This window comes from Miniopterus natalensis, chromosome 1 (assembly GCF_054644295.1).
Source record: "Miniopterus natalensis isolate mMinNat1 chromosome 1, mMinNat1.hap1, whole genome shotgun sequence".
In the NCBI taxonomy this organism is placed as follows: Eukaryota; Metazoa; Chordata; class Mammalia; order Chiroptera; family Miniopteridae; genus Miniopterus; species Miniopterus natalensis.
In genome coordinates, this window is record NC_142081.1 from 102637719 (window position 1) to 102650250 (window position 12532).

The 12532-nt window shown below is 37.6% G+C and overlaps 1 protein-coding gene across 2 annotated transcripts in view; it reads left to right on the plus strand.

Moving 5' to 3' along the window:
- The window catches only part of POLE2 (DNA polymerase epsilon 2, accessory subunit), a 33027-nt gene extending 22064 nt beyond the window's left edge, over window positions 1–10963 (plus strand). Inside the window, exons 12-19 of one of the 2 annotated variants that reach the window (XM_087824838.1) lie at window positions 3076–3165; window positions 3314–3368; window positions 3947–4006; window positions 4093–4170; window positions 5631–5739; window positions 6557–6733; window positions 8405–8472; window positions 10627–10963. In XM_087824838.1, coding sequence (XP_087680964.1) covers window positions 3076–3165; window positions 3314–3368; window positions 3947–4006; window positions 4093–4170; window positions 5631–5739; window positions 6557–6733; window positions 8405–8472; window positions 10627–10645 — 656 coding nt within the window. In that variant the 3' untranslated portion in view covers window positions 10646–10963. The remainder of the gene's footprint in view (window positions 1–3075; window positions 3166–3313; window positions 3369–3946; window positions 4007–4092; window positions 4171–5630; window positions 5740–6556; window positions 6734–8404; window positions 8473–10626) is intronic. The other variant, XM_087824839.1, reaches the window with a different exon arrangement.
- The last annotated feature ends 1569 nt before the right edge of the window (window positions 10964–12532 follow it).

The following is a 12532-nucleotide window of genomic DNA, read 5'->3' on the forward strand; positions in this document are numbered from 1 at the left end:
ATGAGTCCTTTATATATTTTGGAAATTAACCCCTTATCAGATGTATTATTGGCAAATATGTTCTCCCATACCATTTTGACACTGGTATGAACATAGGTGTGCATGTATTCTCCCTTTTCATTTTGACGCTGGTTTCTTTTGCTATGCAGCAGCTTTTTGTTTTGATGTAGTCCCATTTGTTTATTTTTTCTTTGTTTCTCTTGCCCTAGGCAAAACTAAATTCTTAAATATATTTTTGAGTAGTCTGCTTTTAAAAAAAGATTCAGCAGTGAGATATTTTAAATGAGTTCATCTTAAAGACTTACATTTTTACATTTGAAAAATAACTGTGTGTGTGTGTGTGTGTGTGTGTGTGTGTGTGTGTGTGTGTGTATTCATGGTAGATAAGAATTAGTCCTAAGTATAGTATTAAGAGTGGATCAGAGCTTGGGCTTTAGAGTCTGACAAGATTTGTTTTTTTTAATTTATCTTTATTGTTGAAAGTATTACAGGTGTCCCATTTTTTCCCCCCAATTGACCCCCTCCACCTTGCTCCCACCCCCTCCCCAGGCCTTCACCCCGTTATTGACTGTGTACATGGGTTATGCATATATGCATATAACTTCTTTGCTTAATCTCTTCCCACCCTCCACCCCCCTTACCTCTTTCCTCTGAAATATGATTGTCTGTTGCATGTGTCAGTGTCTCTGGCTCTATTTAGTTCGTCAGATTCTTTTGTTCATTAGCTTCTTCTTAAAGAAGACCCTTCAACATTTCCTGTAGTGCTGGTCTGGTGGTGGTGAACTGCTTTAGCTTTTTCTTATCTGTGAAGCTCCTCATCTGACCTTCAGTTCAAAATGATAGGTTTGCTGGGTAGAGCAATCTTGGTTGTAGTTCCATGTTTTTCATCACTTTGAATATTTCTTGCCACTCCCTTCTGGCCTGCAAAGTTTCTGATGAGAAATCAGCTGACAGTCATGTGGGTGCTCCCTTGTAGGTAACTAATTGCTTTCTCTTGCTGCTTTTAAGATTCTTTGTCGTTAACCTTTGGCATTTTAATTATGATGTGTCTTGGTGTGGGCCTCTTTGAGTTCCTCTTGTTTGGGACTCTCTGTACTTCCTGGACTTGTAAGTCTGTTTCTTTCCCCAGGTAGGGGAAGTTTTCTGTAATCATTTTTTCAAATAGGTTTTCAATTTCTTGCTCTCTTTCTTCTCCTTCTGGCACCCCAATAAAATGAATGTTAGGCCTCTTGAAGTTGTCCCAGAGGCTCCTTATGCTATCTTCATATTTCTGGATTCTTTTTTCTTTTTGCTCTTCTGGTTGAGTGTGTATTGTTTCCTCATGTTCCAAATTGCTGATTTGATTCTCAGCGTCCTCTACTCTACTTGATTCCCTGTAAATTATTCATTTCAGTTCTTGTAGCCTTCATTTCAAATTGGTACTTTATTATGTCATTGATTTTCTCAGTTGTTTTTGTAATAATATGCTTGAGCATCCTTATAAACCAAATTCTGAACTCTATCTGTTAGCTTGCTTGGATGGATTTCAATTAGTTCCTCTTTTAAGAGATTTCTTCTATTCTTTCCTTTGTGACATGTTTCTTTGCTTCCACATTTTGGCTGCTTCTAGGTGTTTGTTTCTATGTATTAGGTAGAGCTGCTATGTCTCCTGGAATTTGTAGAGTGGCTTTGTGTAGTAGGTGTCCTGTAGGGTCCAGTGGCTCAGCCTCCCCAGTTACCTGAGCTGAGCCTTCTAGGTGCTCCCCTGTGTGGGCTGTGTGCACTGTCCTGTTGTAGTTGAGCCTTGGTTGCTATTGGTGTCACTGGGAGGAATTGACCCCCAGGCCAATCGGCTGTGAGGACCAGCTGCAACTACAGCCAAACTGCTGCTGTGCTGGAGACACCTCTGTGGAGTAGGATTTACTTCAGTGGAGCTTTGGTGTTCACCAAGTGCGCCCCTTGAGTGTGTCACTCGTGGATGTGGTAGGGTTGTAATCCAGTGTGGTCAAGTCTGACTACCAGGTGCACTGTCTCTGGTGCAAAGTCAGTCTCTGCCAGGAACTTGCCCGGGGCCACTGAGCATGAGCTACACAGGAAACTGTAATTGGCTGCTACTTGTGGTGGGCTTAGAGGAGAGGCCAAGCTATGAACCAATGCAGGCTGCCACTAGTGCCAGGTCTGGGGCCACTAATCAAGCTTTCTTGGGCACACTGCTGCTTGTTTGTGAGATTTTAGGGAAGTCCTAAGCATAAGGCTAGAGAGGCCACTTGCACAGAAAAGCCACTGGAAATGGCTTGGATGAGCTTGCAGGTAGGGAAGGGTGGCGCCTCTGGGAATCACTGGGGTGGGGCTAAAGGTGTGAGTCAGGTGCTGGGGATTCAAATACAGTGCCTGCCTGCCAGCTGTATTGGGGGAGGGCTCGCCAAAGGAGCAATGGCCTCTGCCAGCTCTTCTGCCTGGGAGAAAGCTGCTCCTCCACCTCTCGCCCCAATTTCAGGCAGGTTAGTTCCTCCCCAAATATCCCAGATTCCTTGCAAGCTGCTGCCCAGCACTGGGGCTCAGAGGGAGCGTGTCTGAGTGAGTCCATGCGCAGGCCCTTTAAGAGGAGCTGCCTGGGACTCTCGCACCCTCCACAACCCTCAGTGATAGTCCCCGCTGGTTTTCACAGCCCAAAGTTGTGGGGACTTCTCTTCCTGGCCCTGTAGCCCTGGGCTGGGGGCCTGATGTGGGGCTGGGACCCCTCACTCCTCCGGGAAACCTCCACCACCAAGATAACCCTCCTGGGTTTAACCTGTGGCACTGGTGCAGGCCCGCGTCAGCGTCTCCACAATCCAGCCCAGATCCACCCGTGTCTTCGCCCTCCTACAGCTCTCGATGCTTCTTCAGTTCCCTGGTTGTAGGGCTTCTGTTCAGCTAGATTTCAAGAGGCTCTGAGTGATGGTTGTTCTGTATTTTAGTTGTAATTTTGTTGTGGTTGTGGGAGGCGGGGGATACAGCTGTTTCCTACGCCGCCATCTTGTTTCCTCTCCCCTTGAGCAGATTTCTGACATCTAGACTAGAAAAGTAATGATTGTATTTATTCTCATATTTTTAAAGGTTATTCACCAGCACCTCCAACCTGCTTTATTCTGTGTGGCAATTTTTCATCTGCACCATATGGAAAAAACCAAGTTCAAGCTTTGAAAGGTATTAAGGGTCTATATTTATATAAACTAATAAGAAATGACCTACATTTTAATTTTATTCAAAAGATCTAGGTTTCTAACTAATGAAACAATTTGATTTTTATGTTCATTATATGCAAATTAAATTTAATATCCCTTTAAAATTTTAGATTCCCTAAAAACTTTGGCAGACATAATATGTGAATATCCCAATATTCACCAAAGGTAATGATTTCTGTTGCTGTATTTTTTATTTAAACAATTTTGTTTTAAAAAAATAGAAAGTGAATGTTAAATTTGATATCAGTGATTATTAAGAAATGAATAGAGGAAAAAGTTGAGGAAATTAGTGCAGCTAAGAGATAAAACTATCCTTACATCATGATAATGTATGTTACACTGTACTAGAGACTTATAGTGAAAAGTATTAAAAGGGTGAGTGACAGTTTCAACCATATTTTTAATTTCTTGGTGACATTACTCTAAGTCTAGAGCTGCATTATTCAGTAGGATAGTCACTGGCCACATGTGTCTCAAGTTAAATAAAATGTAAAATTTAGTTGCACTAGCCACAGGTTAAGTACTCAGTAAGTGGACAGTGCAGATACAGAACATTGCCGTCATTGCAAAAGGTCTACTGGGTAGTGTTGGTCTGGAGACTTTTAGTAGTTCACTTATTAAAATGCATGAGATTTTTAAATGTCTTAAATGTAGCACTTAATCAAAGATAATAACTTGCTTTTAGAAAATAGGATTGGGTTGCAATATTTTTTTTAAATGAATCATGTCGAATTTTGCTACAGTAGTCGTTTTGTGTTTGTACCTGGTCCAGAGGATCCTGGATTTGGTTCCATCTTACCAAGGTAAGTTTTATTCAGATTTTATAACTGTGAAGTAAATTTTATAAAATTTTAAAATATACATTGTATCACATAAATTGTTTTCATAGGCCACCACTTGCTGAAAGCATTACTAATGAATTCAGGCAAAGAGTGCCATTTTCTGTGTTTACTACTAATCCTTGCAGGTAAATATTAGAATTTTGTTGGGTTTTTATTTTTTCCTTTCATTTAAAAATTAATCCTTATAATTTGTCTTTGAAGTGTGACTTATGAGATAAATATAAAATTTCTGTTTAAGTTTCTCAAAACTTTAAAAATATTTTAACTATATTTAAATAATTCAGTAATAATGAATTTAGAAGCTTGATTAACGGAGATTTTAAAATAGATATTCTCATTACATGCACATCCTTTAAGAGAAGCAACAGTGGAAGAATGAAAAGATGACATGTTTACCATGTGTGCCACTTACTGTGATCATAGGCTCTTCTGAGGGCATACCCTCATACCTTGGTTCTCCTCTCTTCTGCCCACATTCACTCCTGCTCTGACCTCATCCATCCCCATGGATTTAAATAACATCTTTTTTAACAACTCCTACATTTGTATATCCAGCTTAAACTTTCTCCTAAACTCCAGCCTAATAGACAACTCTAAACTGAACCTCTGATCTTCCTCCTGCCCTCTCAGCCCCCAACCTGTTCTGTGGCCTTCCTCATCAGAGTTCATGGGACCTTTATCCTTTCAGTCGCTCAGGCCCAAAACTTTGGGGTTTCTCTCACATGTAGTTTTTCAGGAAATCTTTCAAACATTTTAAGGAAGACTTCAAAATATATCCAGAATCTGGCTGCCTGTCTACTCTTCCATGTCTGTGTCCCTCTATCATCTTCTAGCTTGGGTTACTGTAATAGCCTCCTGGTTGGCCTCTAGGTTCTACCCCTGCCCTTCTGTAGTCTATTCTTAATACTGTGTCACAGTGTTCCTTTAAAGTGTAAAGCCCCCTTATGTCATTCAGTAACACCCAATATCCTTGCAATGGTAGTCAGGGCCCTGCATGATATGCTTCCTATTTCCTCTCTGATTTCCTCTCCTACTTTTTCTCCTTGTTTATTTCAGTCACTAGCGCTTTTTTTCTGCTCCATCTTAGAACCTCTGCTCTAGCTGTTCCCTCTGCCTGCAGTGTTCTTCCTCTATCTGCCTCTCTCACCTCCTTCAACTCTGTGCTCAAATCAAATTGCATTATGAGCACACTTGTTCTGATCATCCTCTTTCATACTCCAGTCTTCTATGCCTTCTCTCCCCACAAATGATCCCAGTTAACCTTTTTTTTTCCATACACATAATCATACCGTATAATTATTGTGTTTATTTTCTCTGACCACCCTCCTCTCATTAGAACATAAATTGCATGAGGGCTGGGACCATTTTGTTTTTTTCACTCATTCCTAGAATAGTGCTGTACATATATTAAGAGCTCAACAACTTATTGTCTAATGAATGGACGAATAGACAAATTCTGGTTGAATTTTTGCTCTGGTAAACAATGGAAAGCGGGAATGGTTTTGTACTATAATATAATTTGCCTTTTAAATTACCTCATATTTTTTTCTGATGAAGTCAACTTCAACTACTATTTTTATTTCAGAATTCAGTATTGTACACAAGAAATTATTGTCTTCCGTGAAGACTTAGTGAATAAAATGTGCAGAAACTGTGTCCGTTTTCCTAATAGCAGTTTGGATATTCCTAATCATGTAAGTTCAGTCTTCTTTATGAAACTATCTTACATGTTGCATTACATAAAATTTTGTTAAGCCACTTGATAATTTACCCTCTTTTGTTTACTTTAATTATGGTTAGAAGTTGAATATACTTTGGTCAGTAAGTTAATATTTGTCACTAATTAGTGTTTCTCAACATTCTCACTGAAGTATCCCCTAATGGGTGGAGGAAAGCCCAGAACAAGTAGGGAATTTCATTGAAGCTTCATGTTTTGCTCTAGAACTGATCTTACATTGTACTTCAAAATATATGTGTATTTGTTTTAATAAAATGTTCATGTTTATTAAATATTTCCTGTGATATGTCCACATAAGGATGTGTAGTGTTTATCTTGTAGCTTCAAGGTTACATGATACATGTACCCCCTTTTCAGAAGTATGAAAAGAGAACATACAGAGCATTTTCTGTATTTATTTTATAATTGTTAAAGCTTACGTAGGCTAAATATCTATTCTTGACATTGCTCAAGCTATGGAATTATCTTTAGATGAACAGAATTAGTAAATGAGTTTCTTATACAGGTATAAGTACAGTTGCTCCAATATGACCACTGGGAGAGTAACTTTTATAGTATATATTAAATTTAAACTCGTGGATTTTTCGTAAACTACAGGATAGTCAATCTCATTTCATATCCATGTTTCCCAAAGCTCTGTAATTCAAAGTTCTCCTAATTGTTTCTCAAATTGTATAATTCCTTTTGGTAATTAATATTTAATTGGAAATTATTTGTTAGCTGTTTTAACTTTTACAAATGAACTAAAGTTTGTTTTGTATCCTTCCTTTTAGTTTGTAAAGACTATCTTATCCCAAGGACACCTGACTCCTCTACCTCTCTTTGTCTGCCCAGTGTACTGGGCATATGACTATGCTCTGAGAGTGTACCCTTTGCCTGATCTACTTGTCATCGCAGATAAATATGATCCTTTCACTTTGACCAATACTGAATGCCTCTGCATAAACCCAGTAAGAATGTAGTTAACATTATATAGTTATAGTTTGTCAAGATTAGAGTGTTACTTCTTTAAATTTAAAATATGTATTTAATATTACTGTTGGAATAAAAATATACTATTAATGAAACATTGAATTAATTTAGTAATACAGAAAGTTTTTAAACTTTCAGTATGGCATGTGACTATAATGTGACTTTTTCTAAAAAAAATAACCACAGCTTATAAATCCAAATAAATATTTTTCCCTTCAAAGTAACTTACCGTAAGATTCTTTTCTCAGAATTGCTTTCAAAGCCTGTATCCATTTTCTTCAAACATATAAATGGTACTTATCCTTTGAGAAGGATTTTGATTTTTAGAAGTTACCCAAGTCCCCAAAATCTAAAACTGATAAATGTGGAAATTCTTACTGGGATATATTGTACTACTTCATTTTTATGCAGAACCTTGAAATTGCTTCAGAATCTTAAAGTTGCTTCTACAAAAGTATCATTGACTTTAAATTTAGGAAATAAATACTGCATAAACATTGTGGTTGATATCAGAATGTCTCCACTAGAAGTTTTATACTCTGTGCTTCCTTGATTCTTATGAATTTTGGACCTTAGTACTTTTTTGCTTCATCTAGGTCATTTCTAGAAACATCATGCCTTACTATTGGTTACTACTTCCTCAAACACACATTTATTGTGCCCAGCTTCCTACAAGACAGGGTGTTTTAGCCACAGAACTGTTGACATTTTGGACCAAATCCTTGTTGTGGAGCACTGTCCTGTGCATTGTAGGATGTTTAGCAGGATCTCTGGCTTCAACCCACTGGATGCGAGTAGCAGCCCCCAATTGTAACAATCAAAAATGTCTGAGGATATTTGACACGTGCCCTGGGGGACAAAATTGTCCTTGGTTGAGAACTACTCTAAGGATAAGCATAGTCAACTGGTTTGCTTTTATTGTTTGAAATTTGTCTGATTTTTGTAGACAATTCACATTGCAATATTCTTTAACAGTGAGGCTATATCCTTATTTAAATTGAACAGTTTGGGTATTCTCATACTTGATGCTTTATTTGAAAAACACCTTATTTCTGAATTGTTCCACCTTTTCATCCTGTAGTTGAGTAAACCACTCCCTACCATAATTACATCTTTTTTACCTTATTTATACCTTTTGGGCCCAACAGAATTAGAATTGCCTTTGACATTGCTTCATCCCTTCTTAATACTTATTCACATTAATGAATGCCTGCAGCGGGCATGGCATTGTTAGTGCCAGGGACATGAAGACTGAAAGGACAGTCTCTGCCCTAGAGTTCAGTAGAGTTTAGTTGCTTTGAGGACCCATTGGAGGGGCATCAAACCCAGATTTTCACTGGGCAGAGGGGAAGGAAAGATTTCTTGACAATATCTGAGTGTCTTATATGCATCTTTAGCATAATAAGTAGAGCCACCCCTACTTACATTTCCAGTCACATCTGTTAGCATAAGACGGTCTAGCCAACTTTGGCTTCACGTGGAGATATTTGATAGTAATACCTTCTCTCTGTAAAGATCAAGCATAAATCTGTCTCATCACTTTATAGTCACATGACTTTTAAAGTCACGATCAAGGAATTTAATTTTAAAAACAGGAATTCTTCTATAAAAGTTGAGTAATTCACTTACAGGCATTTTTCTCCCCAAAGGGCTCTTTTCCAAGAAGTGGATTTTCATTCAAAGTTTTTTATCCTTCCAACAAGACAGTAGAAGACAGGTAAGTATGACCACAGAAATAGGTAGAAGGAGCTGTTTCTTGGTGTTATATTGCTGAAGATCAGATGTTCTGTAGGTGTGTTGGGTTTTTAAAAAATGTCTGTAGTGACCCATTGGAAATGCTCTAGGCTGAAGTTACTGTGGTCATGCTGTGTGACATAGAATTGTATGTGTTTGATGGCATGTTTGTGATGAAATAGATCAAGCACTGTTTTCTGAGGGAAATCTCAGACCAGCTATGGAGGTGGGCCAGTTTTCTCACAGGCTGACGTCTAATGATGTTTGTATTATTCTGAGAGGTCAGCCCTACCCTCCACATGGTTGATTCTCAGAACCTAGGTAATCTGCCTTAAATTGGTAGCAAAGAAGTTGGAAGGAGGTGGGTGCAAGTGTGGTGATGGGGAGGGGTTAGGGTTGGAAGGAGGTCTTGGGGTAAAAAAGAGAATAATCACTTGAGAGGTAGTAGTTTTCAAAGGGCGATCTATATATCACCTGCATCAGTCCTGGGGGTCCTTGTTAAAATGTGAAGGTCTGGGATCCCATCCCAGATTTAGCAAATGGCTCACTCTATAATTATACGGCCTATAAATATGCATTTTGACACTATATCCCTTGGATTCAGGCATCCTGACATGTCAGTTAATCAAACATATTTTTAAAAAGTTCCCATTTCCTGTTAAGAGCAAATAACCAACCCTGGCCGGGTGGCTCAGTTGGTTGGAGCATTGTCCCATACACCAAAAGGTTGTGGGTTCGATTCCTGGTCAGGGCACATACCTATGTTGCAGGTTCGATCACCCACCAGTCAGGGCAGGAACAGGAGGCAGCTGATTGATGTTTCTCCCTCATAGATGTTTTTTCTGTCTCTCTCCCTCGCTCCCTTCCTCTCACTCTAAAATCAATGAGAAACATATCCTCGGGTAAGGATTTAAAAAAAAAAAGTAAATAACCAAGTAACTGCCTTCCAATTTCTTGTTAGAGAATATAATCTTGAACACACAGCCCAATTGTCTTTAATATATTTTTGTAATTAACAAATTTATTTTTTTAAAAATCAACACAATCACGATAAAAATTTCAAACAATGCTTAAAAGTGTAAAATACCCCCGCGATATCTCTGCTTCCCAATCCTGAACCCATTAATTCTTGAAAAAAAACTGTGCATTATTCTCTCTGCTCCTTACTCATGGATGATTGAAGTCCATTCAGTTTATGAGATAGTCTACGTTTTATTCTTGGATTCACTCATTTGACATATATTTGATTTTTTTGTTTGTTTTGTTAATCCTCACATGAGATTATTTTTTTCCATTGATTTTTAGAGAGTGGGGAGAGAAAGAAAGAGAAACATCGATGTAAGAGAGACACATTGATCAGTTGCCTCCCACAAGGGCTCTTACAGGGGCCGAGTGTCCTTGACCAGAATGGAATCTGTGGGCCAACTCTCTAACCACTGAGCCAAACCGGCTAGGGCAGTACAACTGTTTTTATTATAGTTTTTATACTAGCAAAATAAGCAGTTTAAATGTATATCCATTTAAATGTATATACTTATTTAGAAGTTTTCTAATTTATTTAGATTTTAAAGCATTAAAGGGATTAGTTTCAAAAATTATAAATATATTTGTTAGTAATAGAAAAAAGGTAGAGACTAGTGTTCATAGTATTCTACCACTTGTATTTGTTTTTATAGCATATGCCCCCACCCCACCCCCGATGCATACATATGATTAGACAATCTTTATAAGGGTATACAGGGGTGGGGAACATCTGGCCCAAGGGCCCTATATGGCCTGCAAAATCATTAGGTCTGGCCCTGCCAAGGCAAATGCAGGCGGGACTTGAAATTCAATAAATCTAGGAGCTTTTTTCATAGCTAATTTTTAAGTTGATAATTTTGTATGTCCCTCAAATGATGTTATAAATATCCAAATAGCCCTTGGCAGAATAAAGGTTCCCCACCCCAGCTTTATAAGGATATACAGTTGCTTCTAGGGAGCAGAAACAGTGTGACACTGATGTATTTTTCCTGCACATTTTGGTTTTGGAACAATATGTATGTATTTTTTAAATGAATTAACTAGAACTAAATATTAAGAAATGTACAATAACTTAAATTTCCAAAATGTTTCATTTTCTATTTTCTATTTTCAGCAAACTTCAAGGTTTTTGAGATTCTTGAAGACCATCCAAAGAAACAAAATTCATCAATTTTCTGCTTAATTATATATTTTATGTAATTTTGATACTAGGTTACAATAAAATTATGTTACCAACTTTAGAATGTTTAAATTATATTTTATGAAATTTTGATATTAACTTATAATAAACGTGATGGTATAGTTTGCAAAGTTTTATAGGAAAAATATTTTCTAATCTTTTAAGAAAAATATGAAAATATATATAAAGATGTAATCAAATTATACATTTGCACTTAAAAACTGAAGTTTCATTATTTCTATACTAGTCCATGCTAATGTTCATTTTTTTCAGAGAGAGTGGAAGAAACATTGATGTGAGAGAGAGACATTGATTGGTTGCCTCCCGCGTGTGCCGTGACCGGGGTCAGGGTTTGAGCCTACAACTGAGGTAAGTGCCCTTGACCAGGAATCGAACCTGAGACCCTTCAGTCTGAGGGCTGATGTTCTAACCACTGAGCAAAACCGGCTAGGGCTTAAGAAAAACAGATATTTAACATTTTGAATCATTATTTTAGTCTAACTTGTGTTTTTATTACCATAAGAGTCCTTACAGTATGTCTGACAATTTTCAGACTGTAAATTTCAAGTCACAGAATTTATTCTAATGATAGTGAAAACCTTTGTTTCAAGATATTACTGTGATATTCATTACATAATTATCTTTTGGCAATGGAAATTTAAAAACAGTCCCCATAGTTTTTACATTTAGAAGACATGTTTATTTTGAAGCAGCATGTTTTACCATATTGGCTGTAATCACTCAACACTGTTCCCTTACTTTCAGTTTATGGTGCTGGAACAATAATCCAGAAATGAATCTCAATGACAGGAAGTTGTTAGAGGTACAAAGAGTGTTTCAAATTTAGGAGTAACCTAATATTACAAAGAGCTTGGCACAGAAGACATTTCTTTTGATGAAAATTAGCTTTTGGGCCCTGGCCAGTGTTGCTAAGTGGTTAGAGCATCAGCTAGTGCACTATAGGGGTCTGGGGTTCAATTCCCAGTCAAGGGCACATACCTGACTTGCAGGTTCAATATCTGGGTTGCAGGTTTGATTCCTGGCCCTGGACAGGGTGCATTTGGGAGGCAACCAACTGATGTGTTTCTTTCACATCAATGTTTCTCTCTTCCCCTCTCTCTCTCTCTCCCACCCTCCCACTCTCTCTAAAAAGAAAAAGTATCCTTGGGTGAGGATTAACAAACAAAAAACCAAAAACAAGCTTTTGGGGGAAAAGATAGTGATAAAAAACCAAAAATGACATTAAAGGGAAACTTCCACAAGAAAATTGGATGTGAATGTGGTAAGTGAATCAATGGTTAAGGATGAAATGGTAATTTGAGATGTGGTTTGAGCATGGCAAATTTGGGGAGAATGTTAGAAGAGGCCTGATATTAGAGGAAAAAAATTTCACTTTAATTTCAAATAGACTGGAAAAATTGAAGTTAAAGATGAAATCAAGGCATAAGTTCAGAAGCTATTAGATTACTTGGAAGAAATTTACAATTTGGGCCTTGAAAATAGTAGTGAAATAGACACTGCAAGGTGGTTGGTCCAGTTGTGAGAACCAGAGAGCTAAATATGAACGATGGGTAGAAAGTTGTTGGTGGAGATTGGGTACAAGGTATTCCCTCATTCATTAAGTCATTCATTTGCAAATAATTGCTTCCATAAATAAAGATAAGCTGTTTGATACCTTTTCAGGAACACAGTTAATGGGTAGAAAGATGCAGGATCAGTTGTACCCTGAAGTGATGTGAAGTATGTCCATAATTCTGAAAATTCAGACAATTATTATGATAGTTATTCTAGTGCAAAAGTAACTTCGCCATGGCACAGGAATCTGTAAAACACACACTGT